At 38.7% G+C, this 26,068-nt stretch overlaps 1 protein-coding gene across 1 annotated transcript in view; it reads left to right on the top strand.

The window, feature by feature from the left end:
- LOC126187863 (DNA polymerase epsilon catalytic subunit 1) overlaps nt 1–26,068 on the top strand; it is a 332,843-nt gene that overhangs the window by 37,175 nt on the left and 269,600 nt on the right. Inside the window, exons 6-8 of the mRNA XM_049929181.1 lie at nt 9,430–9,746; nt 12,385–12,631; nt 21,272–21,484. Of these exons, the coding sequence (XP_049785138.1) occupies nt 9,430–9,746; nt 12,385–12,631; nt 21,272–21,484 (777 nt within the window). The remainder of the gene's footprint in view (nt 1–9,429; nt 9,747–12,384; nt 12,632–21,271; nt 21,485–26,068) is intronic.

Raw genomic sequence — 26,068 nt, 5'->3', positions numbered from 1 at the left:
CCCGCTTTGTGGGTGAGATCGTCGCACCAAACAGCACTTTTTGTTGGCTTGGGATCCAAAATCGTACGATTTTGGATACCAACATCGTGGACCTGACTCTGCCCATACACTATGAGTGGCAAATTGATTGATTATCACAACTTACGGAATTGTCACCCACAACATTGATATTGGCAGTGGACAAGACTTCAGAGGTGGCCAAAACTTCACATGGACATTCCTACACACCTACGTGAATGAACTACTGATTGGGGCCGATTTCTTATGTCAGTTCCATCTACGCCCAGGTTTACAGGAAGGGGTACTGCTCTGTGGATCAAATAATATCGCCATTGAGGGCACTATCAGACGACCACATATATCAGCTACATCGCAGCACAAGGACACCTACGTTTCATTGAGACACAAGGCTCCATCTGCTATGGTCCTCCACCAAGAATCGGCTGACAGCAACTGATCATCCGTACATTGAAGCCAGGAATGAGCACCTCACACTACAAGAGAATAACGCATCCCATCACATGTTACTGCACAAGTGTCACAACCAGCTAGTGGAGACTAGACTGCAACTTATGCCCGACATTGCATCAATCTGCTTGAGTCTTCACGAACATTGCCCAGTCACCATCAGCAAACACCTTTCTTTGGTAAACGTTGCACAGGATCCAACTGGTGACAGTGCAGCAAATGTTTGTGCAATAGAAAAACTATTACAAACACATTCATTCTTGTTGGTGACTGTACACAGAATTGAAATGACAGAGGGACACTCCTGACAAAGCCACAGTTGGTGAGTTGCTTGAGATGGGCATTATCAACCCTTCAAACAGCCCTTGGACCTGGGCTTCGCCAATACATATGGCCCACACAAAAAGTGGTACATTCTGGATGTGCAGGGACTATAGGGTACTCAACACTTGGACAATCCCTGAGCACTACCCAGCACCAGATATACAGGACTTATTACGCTTATCAAGCACAACGATCTGTAGCATCGTAGACTGCTGAAATGTGTATTTGCAAATACCAAGGGTGGCTGAAGATGTTTCTAAAACTGCCATTATCATCTGCTCCGGGTTATTTTAATATCTGTTCATGCAATTCAGATTAAAAAGTTGCAGCTCAAACATAGCAGGGATTCATCAACTCGGCTGTACACAAATTCAGTTCGGTCTCCCATATGTGGAAAACATATTGTTATTCTCTGCTATGCCCAAAGAGCATGAAGACCACATCTGACAGACTTCCTGTACCTTAGAACAGCTAGCTGTTATTATCAGTATTGAAAAGACCACTTGCGTCAGCAGATTGTAACTTTCCTAGGACATTCGATTTCATCAGCATGGATCAGGCCAACAGAAGAGAGCACTGAATTCATACAGCTCACTCCCAGGCCCACGACCTACTACAAGGAGCTATGCAGATTACTAGGAATGATGCATTTCTATTGGCACTACACCCCATGGGCAACCAAAATCCAGGCACCCCTCAGTAACTTCCTTTCCACAAACAACACTAAGGGCAGCCGAACTGTCCATGGTTGGAAGATATGTCACAAGCTTTCCAGACACACCCTAACACAAAAGAAAGACACACCACAAAGGAATTAATCAAATGGACAGAAATCAGTAGATGCAATGTACATGTACAGACAAACAGATAGTTACAGTCACAGATAACATTGATGATTTATTCAAGAGAAAGAGCTTCACAAATCAAGTAATTCAATAACAGTTTGTTCCATCTCTGGCCCTTATGAATGCATTTATTCGGCTTGGTATTGATTTACGAAGTTGTTGGATATCCTCCTGAGGAATGTCATGCCAAATTCTGTCCAATTGGAGTATTAGATTGTCATAATCCGAAGCTGGTTCCCATAATGCTCCAGATGTTCTCAATTGTGGAGAGATCTGAAAGTCTTGCTGGCCAAGGTAGGGTTTGGTAAACATGAAGACAGGCAGTAGAAACTCTCGCCATTTGTGGACAGACGTTATCTTGCTGAAATACAAGCCCAGATTGGCTTGTCCCAAATGCCAACAAAACAGGGTATGGAATATCGTTGACGTGGTTCTGCGCTGTAAGGATGCTGTGGATGAGCCCAGACTCTCATTGACTGTAGTAGAATTGTCTTCAGTGACGAGTCCCATTGTGAACTGAGCCAGATGGCCAGCAAAGATATGTCTATAGATGCCCTGGACTACAGTGGGACACCAACCCATTGCCCGCCATATGGTCCGACAACCAGGAGTGATGGTCTGGGGTGTCACTTCTTTTCATAGCAGGACCCCTTTGGTTGTTTTCCGCAGCATCCTTACAGCACAGCAGTAAGTGGATGATATTCTATGTGGCGTTTTGTTGCCCTTTATAGCAAGTCACCTTGGGCTTACATTTCAGCAAGATAATGCCTGCCCACACATGGTGAGAGTTTCTACTGCTTGTCTTTGTGCTTGCCGAACCCTGTCTTGGTCATTAAGGTTGTCAGATCTCTCTCCAATTGAGAACATCTGTAAGATTATGGGCAGGGTCCTTTAACCAGCTTGGGATTTTGAGGGTCTAATACTCCACTTAGTCAGAATTTGGCACAATATCTTGCAGGAGAACATCCAACAGCTCTATCAATTAATGCCAAGCTGAATACTGGCTTCATAAGGACCGGAGGTGGACCAGCACGTTATTGATTGGCTCAATTTGTGAAGCTCTTTCTCTTGAATAAATCATCCAGGTTTTTCTGAGATTGTACTCATTTGTGTAATCAAACAGTCTCTACAGAGAACCATGAGCCTAGACCACCCCTCTCCAATAGCCGACCGGTTGACCAGTACTGACACTAGTGACACTGCCATCAACACTGTCCTACAGCAAGGAGCTGAGGGTCCAGTGAATGCACAAGGAAAAGACAATCATTTACATGAACTCTAAAAGGTGACCCCAACACTGGCCTGTGACTTGAAAAAATAAGATTACCCAACTCTAGTGTCAAAGTATGGTGTGACTCTTCACATAGCATGCTGATCTCCATGCTATTTAGGGAATTAATGTTTTAACATCTTCACAACTTGTCACACCCCGCAGTTCACCCACCATGATGTTTATTACCAAACCTCTTTTTTGGCTGGGATCACAGAAGACTGCAGAAAATAAGCGAGGACCTGTGTTCCATGCCAGCGTAGCAGGAATGGACAGCACACACTCCACCCACAAGGCATATTTCCTATACTGAAAGGGCATTTCCAGCATGTACACGTGGACGTAGCTGGCCCTTACCTGAGGCCACAGGATATAAATACATTCCATCGCCCATTGACCGCATGACCCATAGGGTAGAAGCAATCCATTTAGATGACGTAACAACTGAAACAGAGGCAAGGACTTTCATTAACAACTGTATTTTCCATTTCAGTTGCCTCCTGTTTATAACAACCAGCGAGGAGCAGCAATTGGAATCCCTCCTCTTTGCTGAGCTGTGCAAACTGTGCAGCTTGCAATGATTTCACACAATGGCCTACCACCCACAGAGCAACAGGTTAGTGGGAAGATGGCATTGGACATTGAAGGCCGCTTTAATGTGCCACAATACACAATGGCCAACCACTCTACCCTGAGTTCTGCTAGGCACCTGTGCAGCATGCAAAGATGCCCTGAAGTTGTTGCTTGCAGAGGCACTATATGGCAAATGGTTTCCCTTATCTTCCCCACCATTAACGCATGCAGAACTACCTTTGCTTGGACAGAACATCCAACACTACATTAACAACACTCCCATTCTTGCCTCACACGCAATGGCTATGACCTATCTTTCTCCACAAGAGGCTAAGCGATTGCTCTCGTGTAATGCTAGGTGATGATGCAGTCTACAACCGACTGTAGCAATCATACATGGGCCCATACAAAGTACTCCAATGGGGGAACAAACATTTTCTATACTACTGAAAGACAAACCCACAACAGTATCTGTCCACCATCTCAAACCTGCTTGTATCCTAACAGAAGAGCAGGACGAAGATCTTTCCACCCCTCTTATGTCAACCTCTCCCATACCCAACACTTTTTTCAATACTTTCTATGTGGATCTTCAGAGCTACATGACAGCTTCAACACCAGGACTGGAGAGATGTCCACACATCACACACATCGCAAATGGTGACTCTCCCCACTCCTTCTGTGGCAGATTCCTTCATCCACTCCCCCCCCCCCCCCCCCAATCATTTCCTTGGGACTACATGCAGGAGTCAACAGCAGCCACCCCCGCCCCTCCCCCCCCCCCCCCCACCTAAGCGGTGCACTGCACTGGTAAGGGGGAGGGGGGTATGCTCTTTGGTGGCATTGATCTTCAGGATTGACTCTGTCCAACATATTGGCTGCAGCAGCTATGAACATGTTTCATCTGTAACCAAAAATATGATCTTTGTTCATTAGTTACTATTTGTCTCCTGTGTAGTGGGTATCGCAGTAACTTGTTTTGTGCCCATTCAGTGTATAATAATAGCAATAAAGTGTGGAATTCTTTGCCAAGGTGTCCGTACATCATTCCACCCAACCCCCAGCTACCAAGGATTCACACAGTTTTAACAAAGTAGGAACATGCCTACATGAAATTCCAAACTGTTGTGATTCTGTAAATGAAATATAATAAACAACTTTTTAATTTAGAGAGCATTTAATTAATCCTAATAGTGTTAGTTAAAATTAATAACTTCAAAAGGAATAAACACAAACATAAATATAAGAATACAAGATAAATTACCTGGGAATGTCCTATTTCCTACTGGCCATTTGTATTAAATTAATATGCCAGAATAGAAAATTCCCTTCTGAAGTATACTGTACATAGACAGAGAGTCTATATGTAAATTGTTTTTACTCCTAATATTTTCACAGTTCTTCCTCAGTTCACTTTTATTATTAATCAAAAATCCACTTAGGGACTAAATGTGTCGGGCATCTAAGCATGAGAATCCCAATGTCCCTGAAGATGCTGCTACAAGATGTTTGCTTATCAACTTTACTTAATGTTTATACTGCAAACTTCTGTAGAATAAATACTTTATCAAAGGTAGCAGCATGTCCCCAGAACATTACTGTGTGGAATAAGAGTATGTTTGTCATCCCTTCTGCAGGTCGACACAATTAGAGAGATTTATAAGTGCAAAGTAGTCAGAACTGAGCTTTTTCTTTAATTTTTCCTCATGCTGGTGCTACCACTGTTTATTACCTGCAAAACTTCACACATGTAAGATGGAAAGGATAGATTCTACTCACTACAGAGAGGAAGCATTGAGTTGCAGACAGGCACAATGAAAAAGGCTACTAAAATATTAAAGCTTTTTGACAAATTTGTGACACAGTGTTGTGTGTGTGTGTGTGTGTGTGTGTGTGTGTGTGTGTTAGTTGTGCTTGTGTGAATGTGTCTTCATTTTCCTCATCAGAAGAAGGACTTTCTCCGAAAGCATTAATATTTTAGTAATATTTTTCGTAATGCCTCTCTGTGACTCGGTGTCTCTTCTTTATGGTGAATAGCAATCTATTCTTTCCATATTGTTGTTACTCCATCCTGGACTTTCCATTATTTGAACTTCACACATGGTATTTCAGCTAGTGTATTCCCATTGATCCCTACTTCTGGAATTTATTTTTATTTGTTAAGAATAGCATAACATTAATCTTTGTAAAAGTAACGATTTACTGTGAACTAGTTGTAAGCCTCTTGCATGATTACCCTGACTGTGTATGGTATACAGGATTTGGGACCTTCATCAGTATACTCTTGTCTTCAGCAAGATCACAATTATTAAAGAGCCCTGCAGTGTCCCTGTGAACAAGTCAAAAACAGGAGTGGGCAAAGCACTAAACATTATGAGATGCCATATTTAATGTTTCCCTTATCAGAATTCAGGCCTCTTCTTGTTGTACCATTTGTTAATGTGACAATCTGTTTTCTGTTATTAAAGTATGACTCCATCCATGGAAAAGAAAGCCTTTTACACCAGAACTATTTAGTTTCCATAGTACAATTCTATGCAATGCACAACTGAAGGTCTTGACAAGATCATAGAAAATACTTTGGTTGAAATACTTTCCTCTCCAAAACCGTTGTTACTTTCCAATGACCTTGTTTTCCCAGTCTCTTTGGCTGTTGATTTGGCAAACCTGACGTTTTCTGGTGGAGTCTGTAGTGCCTGTCTGAGTAAATAACGGATCTGTTTTCATTAGTCCATTTTTTATTTTCTGTGTTTTCAGCTACTGTTACGAGGAATTTGTTGAGTTTAATTGCTAATGAGTTGAATTTATTGTTAATTATCTCACAGCTACTGTCATTGGTGAATTAAATATAATTTGCTTTACAAGTTTATTTGTTTCATGACAATAATATTTCAAACCATATTTTTTCTGTTCCTTGAATTTTGTGCATTGCTGACATTTTTTGCTGTTTTGATAACATGGTGAAGAATTTTTCCAAGTTTACGATAAATAAAGTTTGTGCTTCGTGGCAGCTGTTAGCCATCATTTTCTTCACTTTCCACTCTTTTTGGCTCTGTTCGAGTGTAAAGAAAAACTTGATTCTTAGTGTTTTAAGTATCTTTGTAGGAAAAAATTAAATTTCTCATCAACATTGTGCACCTCATTACCTTCTTCCCATTGGTCATCCAGTAAATTCTCTCTGAATAGTATGGCTGAATCAACATCTATAACTGTGACACTGTAGATTTCCTGTGTTAGCCAAATCTGGTTGGTAGGGGTAAGATTGTTAATTTTGAAATGAATTGCCAGGCACTATTTTGCCACATCTTTCCATTCTTGTTGGTAGTCTTATTGTAGGCACCACATGAAAGATTGACATTAACTCTAGGTGCTGTAAGTACTACTCAAAATGAAATCAATATTGAAAGCTCCACATCCAGTGACTACTCATTTACTTCTTTTAAGTCTTAGCAATCTCTTAGCTAGACAGAGTTCAAAATCTTTGTTTTTGAAGCCTAAAAACCATCAAAACTGCTCTGCTGCATGTTCCCAAACATGTTACTGCATGAAGTGCTTTGTCCTCCATGGTGTATCAGTTGTAGACACTGGCTGGCGACACACAGGTCACAAGTTAGATTCTCACCTCCTGCAATTATTTCTCATTTTATAATTATGATCTCTTGGGTCACAACTGTCAAGACAACATCCAAGGTTCTCACTGGCACAGATTCAACAGCTCCTTTGCCAGTTCAGTCACCATGCAATTCAATACATTTCCATTGTCGATGTCCTTATCACTTCATATGCTGCTGTAAAGAAGAAGAGTTTTTAGCAGCTATTATGGCAAAAGGTATCTAACAACAGAGCTTTTCTATGGATACCAGGAAACTACAAATCATTATCGCTCATCTGTGGACTGAAACCTCTTGCTTATCTTGATTGAGGCCACTTCCCAAACTGCCACAGTCATTGTTTGTCACCATTCAGAGGGAAATCCTCTCTCCCAGCCATCAAAATCAGGAAAATTAAACAAGGTTATCAGTATGGAGGTGAGGCTATCACTGTTAAAAATCACCCAGGGATGACAGTTCCAAGTCATCAGAAGATATCATTAATATCATTAATGACTGACCTATCCATGCACTAATCACTTCCTAGGTATCATTTTCTGTGATGCTGCATACTTATCACCACCATCAGAATGAAACAATGTTTTTAGATTCAAGATCTGTCTGCTGACGGTTGTAAATGGAAAAATACATCCAGCTGACAGGGACCTGTGCTGTGTGAACAACTATCAGTGACAGAATACAGCCTTTTGAGTTTGTATTACCAGAATGTAGGCATAATGTTATCTTTGGATGGGACTTCCTGCAGGCATCACAAATAATCATAGACTGTGGAATATTGGAGCTTCAGATTGATGAAGTTAAAGATCTCAAGGTCATACAATGATTGCTCTGACTGATTGTCTATCACTGAAGACACATTTATACTACCATCTACAAGCTGAGTTATAGTCAACTGTCTGGATGCTCGGTTAAGTACTCTGCTTCACCAAAGAGATTTGTATGTCAATGATGATCACAACCATCACAAGAGGACAAAGAGAGCTCTGAGTCACCAGTTGCCATGAACAGCGGTAACTCTTCCTTAAGGTTATGTGCTTAGGGACATTGAACCGGTCCTGGAAGGTCCATTCAGTGCCTGCGCTTCACTATCTTCATTGACTACCCACTGAAGGAATCTACTGTCCAGCCACCAGAAGGTTGCCACCTGACTGAGGAAAAGATTGTCTGTTCTTCATCAATTTTTGAGAGTGTTCAAGTCTTACTCCAGAGACAAACTGGCTGGATGACCCAATGTGGAGCATTTTGTCAACAGCAGAGATCATGACTCCATCACTAGATATTTGTAAATGGTATCTCCTGCTGAATGATAGATAATTCATAAAAAGGTGCTGTCTGATGATGATATTCATCCTTCAGAGTGTCTTTGGTCCTTGTGAAGAAGACAGGTAGTACATCGTGTTTTTCCATCAGTTACCAATAGTTGAACAGTATCATTCAAAAGAATATCTACCCACTGCCACAAATCGATGACATCTTTGACTCTGAAAGGAGCGAATTATTTCTCATCTATTTTTTTACAATCTGGCTACTGACATAAAGAGTGAGAGGAAAAGACTGCTTTCAAAGGACATAACAGGTTCTGTGGGTGCAAAATATACTCTTTGATGTGACTAACACTCCAGCCACCTTCAAAACGTGGATAATCTGCTTTTACATTTTAAATGGACAATACTGATAAACTACTCAAAAACACAGTCTCTGGTTTTTCTACCTGACTAAATTGACTCGGAAGAGTTCATGTAAGAGCCTCATTGAAAATACTGTCATTTTGAGATAGATTGAAGGAATTATACTTCATAAAATAATGTGAAACATGAAAGCTGACATACTGAAATCCTACGTTTATGGAACCACTTATCCTCTGCAAACCAAAATCATTGGATGGATGGAAAAGGTGGAGGGTTGAAATGGTCAAGTAATAGTCACAAATACTTTTTCAAGGGGCGTGAATCTTATCTTTTATTTAATATTCTTCTCTTCTTTTTAAAGGTGCTAGTTTTCTGCACTTTTCTCATTTTTCCTGTGGATCCATAGCTCTAAAACATCTTAACTCAAGAGCTGAAAACTAAATACTGCATTTTTCACTAGAGTATTTTCAAAATTTTTTCATTGTTTTACAGTCACCATGGTACCGATAACATATTTTGTTTCTTGGATATTATCATCAAGAAAATAGTACTCATTGTTTAATTTCCATAGTATTGGTAGGCATTATTTTCTAACGTATTTTTGTTTGTTTCTTGCTAAGATTTCTAAACTGATAAAGGCCTGAATTTGGCGATATAATTGAATTTTTATTTTATTTTATTTATTTTTTTTATTTTTTTTAATATTTCAGGGATATCTCATTACTAACCGTGAAATAATCTCTGCAGACATAGAAGACTTTGAGTATACACCTAAACCAGAATTTGAGGGACTCTTTACAATTTTTAATGAACCAGATGAAGCTGGGTTGTTGCAGAGATTTTTTGACCACATCCTTGATATCAAGCCACACATTTTTGTTACCTACAACGGTGACTTTTTTGACTGGCCATTTGTTGAAGCAAGAGCTGCAGTTCATGAACTAGATATGAAACAGCAAATTGGATTTTCGTGTAATAGAGATGGTGTATATGCTTGCCGACCTGCGATGCATATGGACTGTCTGTGGTATGATAGTTTTTGTAACATTATGATTTCTTATTAAACTGTTCTTATTAAAATGTTTCTTATTAAACTTGTTAACACATATTAAGAATAAACTTTTATTATTTTGTATGTATTTGTTACTCTTAGAGTTAAGTGTATAGACTGAAATAAAAGTTGCAGAAAATTACAGTCTTTATTTACAAAGTAGCTAAATTGAATCTGACAGCTGTTAACATGTAGCAAATATCACACATGTGCAGAGATTGCTCATTATTTGGACTAAGCTTAGGCAGATTTTTATTTAAAAGAGTCAGTTACAGAAATGGTGTACCAGGTGTTCTCCAGTGAAATTTGATTATCAGCACTTTCGTATACAGTGATGAATATGGTACGGTGCAGAAACAAGTAGTTATGTTACCATACATAATTTGACACATGCATCACAAACATAAATATTCATGTAGAAATAATAAAAAATTATAACATCAGTTTCTGACCCGTGTTCGTCTCAAACACAAAATTTATGTGAGAAAATTGTTAAAATTACAAAGAGGCAGAGTGGCTGGCCAGTACTTTTGGAAATGAAAATCGTAATACTGTTAGTAGAAACATTAAAATATCAAGAAGTAATCATACTATTCAAATCTTATACTGGGTGTCTGTCTTAAGAGTAGTTAAGCACGTTTTCTTTAGTGTTTTGGCAAATTTTTGTAATTTCAGTTTTTCATTGCATATATGAAATCAACCCAGCAAATACTGCTCAGCCCACATTTCATGCAACATTATTTCACCACATACTCTGTTCCTGACTTGTCCAGTCTTGTGTGCCGCCCACTACATTGCTATCCTGTCTGGTACCCACATATAGCAGCACTACTCAGTTGCTGCTAAAATACTGGTTATTGCTTGTGATTCTTTGTCCTTGTTTATAGATGTTAAATGGAATTTTACACTTTACTGATAAGAGATTTTCTATCTAATGAGTGCATAAAATTTTACTTTAAAAACATTTTGCAGAGAAAGAGAACCATTTAGCTGTGATGAGCATTTGTTTTGGTTGACTTTACCTTGACACTGGAAAAATGAAATTGCAGATATATGCCAAAACATCAGAAAATCATGTGACACTTAAGGGATACACTCAGTATGTTTCCTCTGTTGAGAGGAAAGAGTGATTGGTCAAAAGGGTAATAGATTACTGAGTTTGTAGGTTGAGAGGGTCCCTCCTGTTGTGGGTCTCCCCTCATTTTCATAATAGCTGAATTAGATCCCTCCCAACCTAATGTCTGAGTGACTTGCCTTCACTTTCCTGCATACCCCAACCAGTTCCTCTATGACCCCTGAAGAAGGAACATACAAATTCCAAAAGCTTGGATTAGTATTTTCTATTTTAAGTGTTTCTGTTGGCCTGTACAAGGAATTTTTATCTCCTGCCAATAAGTATTAGCCGGACATTTCATCTTTTTTATGTTGTTCACAAATTGCATAACCTTCTAAACTTTTCAAGTTAATTGAGAGCCGTAGAAGCGGGTCTTTTCTGAATGTACTTCTTACGAAAATGCGATTCTGGTAGCTGGAGTCGTAGATTTTTGTGTTTGTGTGGTGATATTTTCATACAAACCTTAATCCTCTAACACATAGTTCCTTTTATCAAACTGAGAAGTGAAATGTCAGTTTTCATAGGTCTAGTTTTAATTGTTTTAATATAGCGAAATATTTGCTTAAAAGTGTTCATCCTCTATTTCACCCACATAGTGGCTGAATTTCCAAAAACAGTGAAACACGTATTTATCTATCTCTAACCAAGAAACCAAATTCAAATTTTCATAGATTTAATTTTAAAGGTGTTTTCATAATGAAAGAATTTCATAAAACATTTTATCCTCTATTTTAAAACATTTCATCCCCTATTTCACCATCTTAGGTGGTGGATTTCGAAAACACTGAAACAAAATTTTTTTGTTTTATTTGTAACCGAGAAGTCAAATACCAAATTTCATGGATGTAGCTTTAAAAATACTTTCATAGTTCTTTAATAATGTCTTATCTTCAAAAAAAACCTTTCATTCCCTATTTCGCCACCATAGGCATTGAATTTCAAAAAATGCTGAAATGTGTGTTTTTTTTTATTTCTGACCAAGAAACCAAGTACCAATTTTTATTGCCTAGCTTCAAAATTTCGGTAATAGTGACATTTTTCAAAAAAATTTCATCCCATATTTCACCCCTTTGGAAGTGGAATTGTGAAAGTCCCTTCTTAAATGACACCTACAGTATAATGTCAGCAGCCTCTGCAAATTTCAAGTTTCTGTCCTTAGTAGTTTAGGCTGGGCAGTGATGAGCCAGTGAGTGAGTGAGTGAGTCAGTCAATCAGTCAGTCGGGATGTTGCTTTTTATATTTAATGAATGTGAGCTTAATGTGCAATGTTTTTTTCTGCTTATGTGGATGTTGTGAATATGAAATTTTAATATGGGTGCCAATAATCAAATTTACTTAAAACAGGGCTGTAGACTAAGTAATGATTGTGTTAATGCCACATTTTCAAAATATTACTGATTTATAAGTAATAGGATGATATCAAATATTAAGTTGTATGCACATGTTTAGAAAATGAAGGAAGGCAATTTGGACTGAATAGTAAACATGATTTTCTTCCAGTTGGGTGAAACGTGATTCGTATCTCCCTGTGGGCTCCCAGAATTTGAAAGCAGTGGCCAAGGCAAAACTGCGTTATGATCCTGTAGAGTTGGATCCGGAGGATATGTGCCGACTTGCTTCAGAACAACCGCAAGTCTTGTCCAACTATTCAGTATCAGATGCAGTTGCCACATATTACCTGTACATGAAGTATGTTCATCCCTTCATATTTGCTCTGTGCACTATCATTCCAATGGAACCTGATGAGGTGAGCAATATTTAAGCCTCATATGTTGATAGTTGTGTTGACAGTTGATACTGGTATGTAATATATCTATTGTTTTCTGTCATGTTAGGAAGAGGCCAGAGTTATTATAGCTTCTGATCAAATGTACGTTATTAGCCTTATTTTTGTGTTCATCACTCATTAATTCCCTGTTGGGGTTCTCTCTGAAGATTCTGACTCAGTACGACGTGTGAAAATATTTATCCAAGGAATACTTCATTTATTAGTTTTCTTAGTAATGTCCTATACAGATGAAACCTGGATTTTTGGCAATATATGTGGCAGAATAATCCTAAATCAGTATTTGAATAGTGCTTAAAGATAGTTCACATTGTTACCTGTTACATGCTATATAGTATAGGAGACACACACACTTTTGGGACACAGTGATATACCAAATCCTGTAAATAAAAAATGGGAAGCCAAAAGGTCCCTTCAAGTGTTTAAGATTTGTAATATTAGAGAGAATCGCTGGCAGAATTCTGTAGAGTCAAATGCTACATGCACTCCTGTGTGAGAATGGCGTACCAGTTAGCATACATGAAACACAGTACTTTTTTAAACACTTCAGATGTTGTTGTAATCACATTAGAGAGATGACAAAATAGGAAATTGTAAAATATATTTTGTTCACAATTATTAAGTTATCTGCAAGAGAGCCATCCCTTTATTTTAAAAAACAGTGCTCATTCAGTTATATGCAACAAATGGAGTATGAATTGTCTCAAAAGGAAAATTTAGTCATGAAAACTACAAAATTATGATGTGGAAATTCCTGGATTTAATAACATATAAAGTAGGGTAAAGACAACACTCATTTATAGCAGACTGATATGCAGCACATAAAACACACAACTTGAAACTATCAGTATCAGCTTTTGAGCTCTTGCTTCATCTTTAGGAGAAGTAAGCATATTCACAAAAACACACACACACACACACACACACACACACACACACACAATATATGTTATTTATTATTTACACACACAGGAACCAAGACACACTCCTGCAGTGAGACTGATTGCTTGCTGGGGAGTGTGTGTCTGGGTGTGGTAGCGTGTGTGAATGTGTGTAATTTTGCTGTAGAAAGAGCACAAGCTCCAATGTAGTGTGAGTACTGTTTTCTGTTGTGTGTTTCTATGCGCCACACATCAGTACACTATAGATTAGTGGTTGCCTTTCCCTTATTTTACACACTATACTGAGATAAACACGCATAGAAAAAAACTATATGACACTGTCCTAGCTTTGGACATAACTATTCTTTCAATGGCGAGGGGGGAGAGGGATAGGTTGGGGAAGGATAAAGAAGAGGGACATCATTCAGATGATAGGATGTATTGAATATAGGAGTAAGTCAGATGCTGCAGTAATGTGCAGGAGGTGGACATAAGAGATAGTTGTTAACAATGATTTAAAGATTGCTCAGAAGTAAATGCAAGAGAATGGGAGAAAACCAAATGAAGTAGCCAAATAACATAAATTGTTAATAAGCAAGGGAAAATGATTGCTGAACAGGATTGTAAAAAAAGTGGAAAGAGATAATAGAACTGTTAAAAAAGATTAACACACAAATAGAAAACTTGCCAAACAAAGAAAGAGAATCGCTGAGTACAGAAAAAAGACCACTGAACAGAGGGAGGGAGGTTGAGGGGAGGGGGGGGGGAAGGCTCACTAAAGAAATAATCAAAATTGCTGAGTTCCTGTAGACAGATAAATTGGCTGGTGAAAGAATTTGCATAATACATATGGTAGAGCTGAAACAAGAGATGGTTGTTAAATGTGCTATATTGCTGTTAAGCAGGCAAGATTGCAAGGAAAGCAAGAAAAATTGGCCAATGAACGAAAAAACAATCAGAAAGTAGTGAGAGAAAACCATTCAAAAATAGAAGTGTGTTACAAAATGATGAAAGTGTGTCACAAAACAATGAAAGAGAGTTGCAAAATAATGAAAAGAGACAACCACACAAAAAATAGATTGCTGAACACTGTAAAAAGTATACGTTTGTTTGCATTGGATTAGAGCATGGAATGTCAGATCCCTTAATCGAGCAGGTAGGTTAGAAAATTTAAAAAGGGAAATGGATAGGTTACAGTTAGATATAGTGGGAATTAGTGGAGTTCGGTGGCAGGAGGAACAAGGCTTTTGGTCAGGTGAATACAGGATTATAAATACAAAATCAAATTGGGTAATGCAGGAGTAGGTTTAATAATGAATAAAAAAATAGGAATGCGGGTAAGCTACTACAAACAGCATAGTGAACGCATTATTATGGCCAAGATAGACACGAAGCCCACGCCTACTACAGTAGTACAAGTTTATATGCCAACTAGCTCTGCAGATGATGAAGAAATTGATGAAATGTTTGATGATGAGATAAAAGAAATTATTCAGATAGTGAAAGGAGACGAAAATTTAATAGTCATGGGTGACTGGAATTCGAGTCTAGGAAAAGGGAGAGAAGGAAACATAGTAGGTGAATATGGATTGGGGGTAAGAAATGAAAGAGGAAGCCGTCTGTTAGAATTTTGCACAGAGCATAACTTAATCATAGCTAACACTTGGTTCAAGAATCATAAAAGAAGGTTGTATACATGGAAGAATCCCAGAGATACTAAAAGGTGTCAGATAGATTATATAATGGTAAGACAGAGATTTAGGAACCAGGTTTTAAATTGTAAGACATTTCCAGGGGCAGATGTGGACATCTATTTGTTATGAACTGCAGATTAAAATTGAAGAAACTGCAAAAAGGTGGGAATTTAAGGAGATGGGACCTGATAAACTGACTAAACCAGAGGTTGTGCAGAGTTTCAGGGAGAGCATAAGGGAACAGTTGACAGCAGTGGGGGTAAGAAGTACAGTAGAAGAAGAATTGGTAGCTCTGAGGGATGAAGTAGTGAAGGCAGCAGAGGATCAAGTAGGTAAAAAGACGAGGGCTAATAGAAATCCTTGGGTAACAGAAGAAATATTGAATTTAATTGATGAAATGAGGAAACATAAAAATGCAGTAAATGAAGCAGGCAAAAAGGAATACAAATGCCTCAAAAATGAGATTGACAGGAAGTGCAGAATGGCTAAGCAGGGATGGCTAGAGCACAAATGTAAGGATGTAGAGGCTTATCTCACCAGGGGTAAGACAGATTCTGCCTACAGGAAAATTAAAGAGACCTTTGGAGAGAAGAGAACCACTTGTATGAACATCAAGAGCTCAGATGGAAACCCAGTTCTAAGCAAAGAAGGGAAAGCAGAAAGGTGGAAGGAGTATATAGAGGGTCTATACAAGGGCGATGAACTTGAGGACAATATTATGGAAATGGAAGAGGATGTAGATGAAGATGAAATGGGAGATACGATACTGCGTGAAGAGTCTGACAGAGCACTGAAAGACCTGAGTCGAAACAAGGCCCCCAGAGTAGACAACATTCCATTGGAACTACTGACGGCCTTGGGAGAGCCAGTCCTGACAAAACTCTACCATCTGGTGAGCAAGATGTATGAAACAGGCGAAATACCCTCAGACTTCAAGAAGAATATAATAATTCCAATCCCAAAGAAAGCAGGTGTTGACAAATGTGAAAATTACCGAACAATCAGTTTAATAAGCCACAGCTGCAAAATACTAACACGAATTCTTTACAGACGAATGGAAAAACTGGTAGAAGCCGACCTCGGGGAAGATCAGTTTGGATTCCGTAGAAATACTGGAACACGTGAGGCAATACTGACCTTACGACTTATCTTAGAAGAAAGATTAAGGAAAGGCAAACCTACGTTTCTAGCATTTGTAGACTTAGAGAAAGCTTTTGACAATGTTGACTGGAATACTCTCTTTCAAATTCTGAAGGTGGCAGGGGTAAAATACAGGAAGCGAAAGGCTATTTACAATTTGTACAGAAACCAGATAGCAGTTATAAGAGTCGAGGGACATGAAAGGGAAGCAGTGGTTAAGAAGGGAGTAAGACAGGGTTGTAGCCTCTCCCCGGTGTTATTCAATCTGTATATTGAGCAAGCAGAGAAGGAAACAAATGAAAAATTCAGAGTAGGTATTAAAATCCATGGAGAAGAAATAAAAACTTTGAGGTTCGCCGATGACATTGTAATTCTGTCAGAGACAGCAAAGGACTTGGAAGAGCAGTTGAACGGAATGAATGGTGTCTTGAAGGGAGGATATAAGATGAACATCAACAAAAGCAAAACGAGGATAATGGAATGTAGTCGAATTAAGTCGGGTGATGTTGAGGGTATTAGATTAGGAAATGAGACACTTAAAGTTGTAAAGGAGTTTTGCTATTTGAGGAGCAAAATAACTGATGATGGTCGAAGTAGAGAGGATATAAAATGTAGACTGGCAATGGCAAGGAAAGCGTTTTTGAAGAAGAGAAATTTGTTAACATTGAGTATAGATTTAAGTGTCAGGAAGTCATTTCTGAAAGTATTTGTATGGAGTGTAGCCATGTATGGAAGTGAAACATGGACGGTAAATAGTTTGGACAAGAAGAGAATAGAAGCTTTCGAAATGTGGTGCTACAGAAGAATGCTGAAGATTAGATGGGTAGATCACATAACTAATGAGGAAGTATTGAATAGGATTGGGGAGAAGAGAAGTTTGTGGCACAACTTGACCAGAAGAAGGGATCGGTTGGTAGGACATGTTCTGAGGCATCAAGGGATCACCAATTTAGTATTGGACGGCAGCGTGGAGGGTAAAAATCGTAGGGGGAGACCAAGAGATGAGTACACGAAGCAGATTCAGAAGGATGTAGGTTGCAGTAGGTACTGGGAGATGAAGAAGCTTGCACAGGATAGAGTAGCATGGAGAGCTGCATCAAACCAGTCTCAGGACTGAAGACCATAACAACAACAACAACAGAGGCATACTGACAATCTTTCTTTCCACAAACAATACGAGACTGCAATAAAAGGGAGAACTGATAGAGGTACTCAAAGTACCCTCCGCCACACACAGTCAGGTGGCTTGCAGAGTATGGATGTAGATGAGCTGTTAAAATCAGTGATAATCAGTTATTTTCGGTTTTCCGTCTTGAGCTTACTGCAGTTTCATTAAAGAGAATTACACCAGAGGCATTTTGCTTTTATTTATTATGCATCTTGTGTGGTTATTTTGCAAATTGGATACATATGTTTATACATTCTCGGTATTCTCCAAACCGCTGCTTCTTCCTTCCTTGCTAGCAGCAGTTGACGGCAAAAGACTTTTACTTTGAGTACCTCTATCGGTTCTCCCTTTTATTGCAGTCTCGTATTGTTTGTGAAAAGAAAGATTGTCGGTATGCCTCTCTGTGGGCTCTAATCTCTCCAATTCAAATATGCACTTTTCAGTTTTGCAAGTCTGCAGTATTTCTTGCACTGCATTATTTGCGTGTCATTTTTGTAAATTGAACTAAAGTTATATGTGTTTCTCACTCTGCACAGTAACAGTGTTTATGTCTATTCGTTTGTTTTCGTTTATGTTGTGAGTGTTGCCAACCTGTGAAAATACTTTTTTTTTTTTTAATTTGTGTGTGTGTGTGTGGGGGGGGGGGGGGGGGGGGGAGTGATTTTTCTAGTTTCTGATGTATTTTCATATTGATAGCCAGATGATTACTCTGTTACTCTGTTGTTGGCTTTCGATAAAGTTATACACATGTTGGAATACTCAGAGAATTGCAACTTGTCAAAAAAATAAATTTAACAGCTGGCAATTATTTTTGTTCTAACACTGTAGTAAAATGCAGCACCATGTTGAATGCTGCTTTTGGTGAATGTTCTATCAATAAAATGATAACTTATAAGAGGTACGAACATTTTCAAGCAAGTGGATGTCTGTCTACTACAGCACATAAACAACCAGCTAAATCAATTTGTAAAAGTGAAACTATATATATTGACTATCGATATCAGACAGATTGCTTAGAATGTTGGCTTTCTCTCCCGACCCCCATGCTCTTGCCTGGGGTAGTTGCCCTCAAAATTTGTTCCGAAATTGCTGAATTTATACCAAAAGGAGTTCCAAAATGTGCATGCTTGATCTTTATCAGGCCTCACTGTTAAATGGCACTAAGTATGAAGAACTGTGCTACATAAAGCAGTGACAGCTTACATCTAAACTTTATACTATTGTAGTTGTAGTCTTAGCATTCTCACAATATGTTTAAGTCAGTTATAAAGGCAGATACTTCACTAAGTATGTCAAATTGTAAATTTACACAGGCCAGTGTAGGAATTTTTTTAAAAATGAAAGTGACATGTTCTTGTGGTTTTTACATTATCCTAATACGCTAACAAAATAGCAGTACCTTCCACCATTTATTTACAAAAAACAAAATCACTTTTAGTGATATGTATTTCATATACAGCTCCAGTTAATAATATAAAGTTGCAATTTTAGTGGCAGCTGTGGCACTGGGTAGTATATATCATGAGAAACTGTTTGCGGTGGGTTTGTTAATAAGAAATATCAGAGAAAAATACAGATTTTGTAAAGAAAGTGTAAAGTTGATGATTAGAAGGAATCATGGATGCCACATAAGTAATGTTTTGAAGATTTGGGGAGGGGGGAAAGGAAGACAACAACAACACCAGGACTTCAGACTTAATAGTTCAGTTCTATGAAGGTAGCCAAGAAGTGTTCTAGTTATTGTTAGTTTTATAACATGTGTGTTTTTGGTTACAACTCAAAAAATAAAAAGTGATCTGTCTTGTTAAAGTAATCTCCTATCTCATAAAAGGCAGAGATACCAGTGAAAGCAGCCATATCTACAAACTAAGCAGTAAACACAGTGCTGCTTTCTACGAGGATGTGACAACTAACAAACTGTCTGTCCACATGAATGGCCACTGCCAAACTGTGGCCAAGAGGCGGGTGGACTATCTAGTTACTGAACATGTTACCCAACATGATGTACTTCACTTCAGTGACTGCTTCACAGCTTGCATCATCTGGATCCTTCCTACCAAAACCAGCATTTCTGAATTGTGCTGGTGAGAACTCTCCTTGCAAGATATCCTTCATTCTCATAACTCCCCTTTCCGCAGCCCTCGCCCGTCTCTGTAATCCATGTCCCGTTCCCTGCTCCCACTCCAGTACAACACAGCCTTTCATTCCACCAATGCATCTACCAGTCTTTTCCCTTTCTATACTCTATGTCTCCCGTTCCCCTCACCCAGCTCTGCTTCCTGACTTTGCACCTAGCAGCGCATCATCTTTCCCTGCCCTTAATCTGCTACTGCACGCCCCTCAGCCCGCAGTAGGGCCCGACTGGCAGTAGACAGTAGCTCTCTCTCTCTCTCTCTCTCTCTCTCTCTCTCTCTCTCTGTCTGTGTGTGTGTGTTTTCTACATCTGAAGATGCACTTTTTCATTCTAATTACATGCGATTTGCAAATATTCTTGTTTATAACAAAGTCACATTGTGACAAAACTGTAAATTGTGGTCTGACATGAATTCGGTACACAAACAACCAAAGAGTTAAGTGTTACCTAACAAATAGTAAAATGAAATGTTATGAACCCAGGCAATCAACCTGAAACATCTGCATGTTGTTAAAGTGGTAAATTCCTGTTAGTTATTGTAAAACTTGTTAAGTCATTGAGGTGCTTAGGGAACACAAATGGGAATCCATGGAGAGAAGGTGACATTCTTTTTGAGTAATGCTATACAGAAAATTTAGAGAACTGGCATTTGAAGCTGATTGAAAAACAATCCTGCTACTATCATTGTGCATTTCATGTAAGGGCTATGAAGAGAAGTGAAATTAGGGCTCGTATCCATATAGATAGTCATTTTCCCTTGCTCTGTTTGTGAGTGGAACAGGAAAGTAAATTACTGATGTTACAGGGTACCCTCCGCCATGCACCGTATGGTGGCTTGTGGAGTATGTATGTAGATGTAAATGTGGATGTAGAATTAGCTGGCATGCAGCTGTAGAACTCAAAGGATATAAAAAATACACACTATGTCGTGTTTCTAATGAAATTATAGGTTGAGTTCCCTCCACTCCTTTATTCATGTTGTATCATAATTTTGAAATTGTACTTGCTGACAGCTAGCTTCTAATTGAACTGTTACCATTTCATGTAATTTAACCACATTGTTTTCTGTATTCCTTTCTTCCGTTTGAAAATAAATGTTTGCTGTGCTGTTTCAAATACTCTTCTTATGTCTTTCATGCACTTTGTCTTTAATTTGTAAAATATGTGGTATGAGCTTTAAGTTACGAAAGCTGGCTGCAGTAGATGTTCAGTTAGTGTTTGATACTGATACTATTGTTTACATGAGAGTTGCAGCATAGATGTAATGGTATGAGTTTATGGAGAACCTGACATGAACAGCTGAAATACAGATTCTATTTTTATGGCACAACTCTGTAATCACAAAATGATATGTCATGTTCTTATTTGTTTTTTGTTTGCTCAAAGACAGATTACACGAACTTTGATGGAAATGATTTTGTAATATAGTAAAATAAGTGAGTAAAATGAATTATATTGCCACCTTCAAGTGCATCTCCTTACACATTGCCTGTAGATTTTTGTCTCAATCAGTATGTCTAAAATAAGATATTTCCAGTATATCGCTTAATTTTACCTGCCTTCTAATTGCTTCATTTATTGCAGGTATTGCGCAAAGGATCAGGCACATTGTGTGAATCACTATTAATGGTGGAAGCTTTCCATGCAAATATCATTTTCCCAAACAAGCAAGAATCAGAGCTTAATAAAATGACAGAGGATGGCCATGTTCTTGACCAAGAGACATACGTTGGAGGTCATGTGGAAGCTCTTGAGTCTGGAGTGTTCCGTGCAGACTTGCCTTGTCGCTTCCGCCTGGTAAGACTTTGGATTATAATAATAAATTTAGTGTATGCTATATTCCAGATACAATGATGTACATCAGTGGTATTACTAAGGACTGAAGTTTGACTACATCAGGAAAAATGGAAGATTAAAAGTAAATTCCGTTTTCAAAAAATTTTAGAAGAAAATTCTCTTCCCAAATTAGTTTAATAAATACAGGTTGGATGCTGTTTTCTTCAGCAGCGTATAAATTGAATTTCTTGGTCATGACTAAATATCACAGTTACTTTACTTATCATAATGTGTTGTTCAGCCACAGCCAGTTTCAGTTTAAAGCCTTTATCACATGGCAGTATATGTGAAAACAACATATGGTAAAACTTAGCATGTTGAATGCTCCTGCTATCTGTCTAGTGAATGTACTCTAAGGCATCTTAATTTTGACAGTTCATCGACTTCTCATGATTACTCTGCAATTCATACTTAAGTGCCTGGCAGAGGGTTCTTCGAACCCCCATGAGACTACTTATCTACCATTACACTCTCTAACAGTGCATGGGGAAAATGGTGAATGATGTTTCTGTAGGAGCTATAATTTATCTTTTTTTATTGCGATGATCGTTTCTCCGTGTGTATGTTGGTGACAATAAAATATTTCCACATTCAGAGGAGAAAATTGGTGAAGAAAAAATTGTGAAAAGATCTTGCAGCAACGAAAAAGTCTTTTGTTTTAATGATTGCCACCCCAACTTGGTTATCATAGCGCCGACACTCTCTCTCCCTTTGGACTTTTTTGATGCCCATCGTTAATCCTATCTGATGAGGGTTCCATACCACAGAACAGTACTCCAGCAGAGGTCGGACAAGTGTAGTGTAAGCAGTCTCTTTATTAGACCTGTTGCATCTTCTAAATGTTCTGCCAGTAAAATACAGTCATGTGTTTGCCTTCCTCACAACATTTTCTATGTGATCGTTTAAGTTGTTTATAATTGTAATTCCTAGGTAGACAGTTGAATTGACAGTCCTTAAATTTATGTGATTTATCATGTAACCAAAATTTATTGTTTTTTTTTCCGTACTGATGTGGATGACCTCACACTTTTCCTTATTCATATTCAGTTGCCACTTTTGTACCATATAGATATTTTATCTAAACCATTATGAATTGGTTTTGATCTTCTGATGACTTTACTATATGGTAAATGTCAGCATCATTTGTCAACAATCTAAGAGGGATTCTCAGATTGTCCCCTAAATTGTTTATATAGATTAAGAACAACAGAGAGCAGATGTCATTTCTGTTTTATTTGATGATTTTCCATTGATTATTATGTACTGTGACCTTCCTGACAGGAAACCACAAATCCGGTTACATAACTGAACTGATACTCCACAGTCATGCAATTTGATAAGAAGTCTCATGTGAGGAGGGGTGTCAAAACCCTTCTGGAAATTGAGAATTATGGAATCAATTTGAGATCTCCTGTCGATAGCTCTCATTATGTCATGAGAGTAAAGAGGTAGTTGTATTTCATAAGAATGATATTTTCTGAATCCTTGCTGACCATGTGTCACTAAGCCATTTTCTTCAAGGTAATTCATAAAGTTTGAATACAGTATATGTTCTATAATCGTGCAAATCAATGTCAGTGATATGGGTCTGTAATTCGGTGGACCATTCTTCCTTCCTTTCTTGAATATTGGTGTGACCTTCGCAACTTCCCAGTCTTTTGGCATGGATCTTTTGTCAAATGAGCAGTTGTATATGATTGTTATGTATAAGGCTGTTGTATCAGTGTACTCTGAAAGGAATGTAATGGGTATACTATCTCGACTGGAGACTTGCCTTTGTTAAGTGCTTTGAGCTGCTTCACTTCTTTGAGGATATCTACTTCCAGGTTACTCACATTGGCAATTGTTCTTGATTCAAATTCTGGATATTTACTTTGTCTTCTTTGATGAACGGAATTTAGAAGACTACATTTAATAACTCCACTTCAGTGACACTGTCATCAGTAATTTTGCCATTGGTATCATGCAGTGGAGGTATTGATTGTGTCTTTCTGCTGGTGTACAGTACGTATGACCAGAATCTCTTTAGATGTTCTGTCGGATTTTGAGATAGTTTTGCTGTGGAAGCTGTTAAAAGCATCTCACATTGAAGGTCTCACTAAGTTTTTAATTTCAGTAAAACATCGCCAGTCTTGGAAATTTTGCATTCTGTTAAATTTGACATTTTTTGTTGCTTTTGCAACAATTTTCTGACCTGTTTTGTATACCATGGGGGCCAGTCTCATCTTTTATTAGTTTATTCGGTATGAATGTGTCAGTTGCCACATATATTATTTCCTTGAATTTAAGCCACATCTGGCCTAAACTTATATAGTTAGTTGGGAAGGAGCAGAGACTGTCTCTTAGGAAATGTGAAGCAAATTTTTATCTTTTTTTTTTTTAAATAGCTATATTTTGTGTTTAATTTTTGTGGGTTTGGGTGATGTAGTGGTCAGTCTCACTAAACCGATCTTCTCATCACTAATCTCTGTATCCATCATGATGCCTCGTATTCACTCAGGATTATTAGTTGCTAAGAAGTCAAGTATGTTTTCACAACCATTAACGCTTCTGGTGGGGTCCTGAACTAATTTTTCAGAATAATATTTAGAGAGGCATTTAGTACAATTTCTGACAATGTTTTATACCTACCACCAGTTTTGAACTTGTATTTTCGCCATCATAATGAGGATAGATTGAAGTCACCACCAACTATAATTGTATGAGTGGAAGAACTATTTGAGATGATACTCAAGTTTTCTTTGAAGTGTTCGCTAACTGAATCATCTGAGTTGGGGGTAGTAAAAGAAACCATTTGGCATTACCCCCAAAGGCCTCACACTTAAAGTTCCCATCTCTGGCTGTAACCCTTCTTTCCATCAGTCCCTATACCAGTTCCAAACTGAACAATCCATAGCCCTCACCCACCTAATCCTTCACCTACACATCAACTCAGCCAATGAACACACCCGTCAACTTCTATCCCTAGTCAAAGTTCTCAATCTTTCCTCTCCCACATCCACACCGACTGTTCAGAGCACCCTCCTACAGGCCAACTGCAAATTAGAACAGCATGCCACCCTCCACCTCAAAAAACTATCCAATCTCCTGGTTTCCCACCTCCCTACAGCTTAGGTCTTCGTGGCAAACGAATCTGCTCCAGTCCTGAATCCCTGAACCATTACACCAATAACCTGAAAACTTTCGCATCCCGCAACTATCCTCCCGACCTGGTACAGAAACAAATAGCTAGAGCCACTTCCTCATCCCCTCAAACCCAGAACCTCCCACAGAAGAACCCCAAAAGTGCCCAACTCGCGACAGGATACTTTTCGGGACTGGATCAGACTCTGAATGTGGCTCTCCAGCAGGGATATGACTTCCTCAAATACTGCCCTGAAATGAGATCCATCCTTCATTAAATCCTCCCCACTCCACCAAGAGTGTCTTTCCGCCATCCACCTAACCTTTGTAACCTCTTGGTTCATCCCTATGAAATCCCCAAACCACCTTCCCTATCCTCTGGCTCTTACCCTTGTAACCGCCCCCAGTGTAAAACCTGTCCCATGCACCCTCCCACCACCAACTACTCCAGTCCTGTAACCCGGAAGTTGTACACGATCAAAGGCAGAGCCACATTTGAAAGCACCCACGTGATTTACCAACTGACATGCCTACACTGTGAAGCCTATCCATTTGCATGAACAGACACAGGCAGACAGTGTTTGTTAGTAATGAGGATCACCCAGTGGCTAAACATGCCGTGGTGCACGGCCAGCACATCTTGGTACAGTGTTACACCATCCGAGTTATCTGGATACTTCCCACTGACACCAACCTATCAGAACTCCGGAGATGGGAACTTGCCCTCCAATGTATTCTCTCTTTCTGTTACCCACCAGGCCTCAACCTCTGCTAATTTCAAGTTGCCGCCCCTCGTACCTCACCTGTCATTCAACAACATCTTTGCCTCTGTACTTCCACCTCGATTGACATCTCTGCCCAACCTCTTTGCATTTACATATGTCTTCCTGTGTCTGTATATGTGTGGATGGATACGAGTGTGTGTGTGTGTGCGCGCGCACGAGTGTATACCTGTCCTTTTTTGGCCCTAAGGTAAGTCTTTCCACTTGTGGGATTGGAATGACTCCTTACCCTCTCCCTTAAAACCCACATCCTTTCGTCTTTCCCTCTCCTTCCCTCTTTCCTGATGAAGCAACCTTGGGTTGCGGAAGCTTGAAATTTGTGTGTGTGTGTTTGTGTGTTTTTTATTGTGTCAATCCACAGACCAACACTTTCTCGTTTGGTAAGTTACAGCATCTTTGTTTTTTATATATATTTTTCTCACGTGAAATGTTTCCCTCTATTATATTCAAACCAATTATTAATTTATTCTGGTTTGTCAAGTATAACCTTTACCCATACTAACTCACAGGAACTATCTAATTCATTTTCGATACAGGATAAACTACTTCTAACTGCAACAAACACCAATTGTATTTAAACTGTCTGAACTCCGTTAGGTCCTTTGTAAAAATTTCAGCTGAGCTTACGTCTAGCCTTAGT

This window comes from Schistocerca cancellata, chromosome 5 (assembly GCF_023864275.1).
Source record: "Schistocerca cancellata isolate TAMUIC-IGC-003103 chromosome 5, iqSchCanc2.1, whole genome shotgun sequence".
Lineage (NCBI taxonomy): Eukaryota > Metazoa > Arthropoda > Insecta > Orthoptera > Acrididae > Schistocerca > Schistocerca cancellata.
The sequence above is the reverse complement of the archived record's forward strand: the minus strand, read 5'-3'. Positions and strand labels throughout refer to the sequence as shown.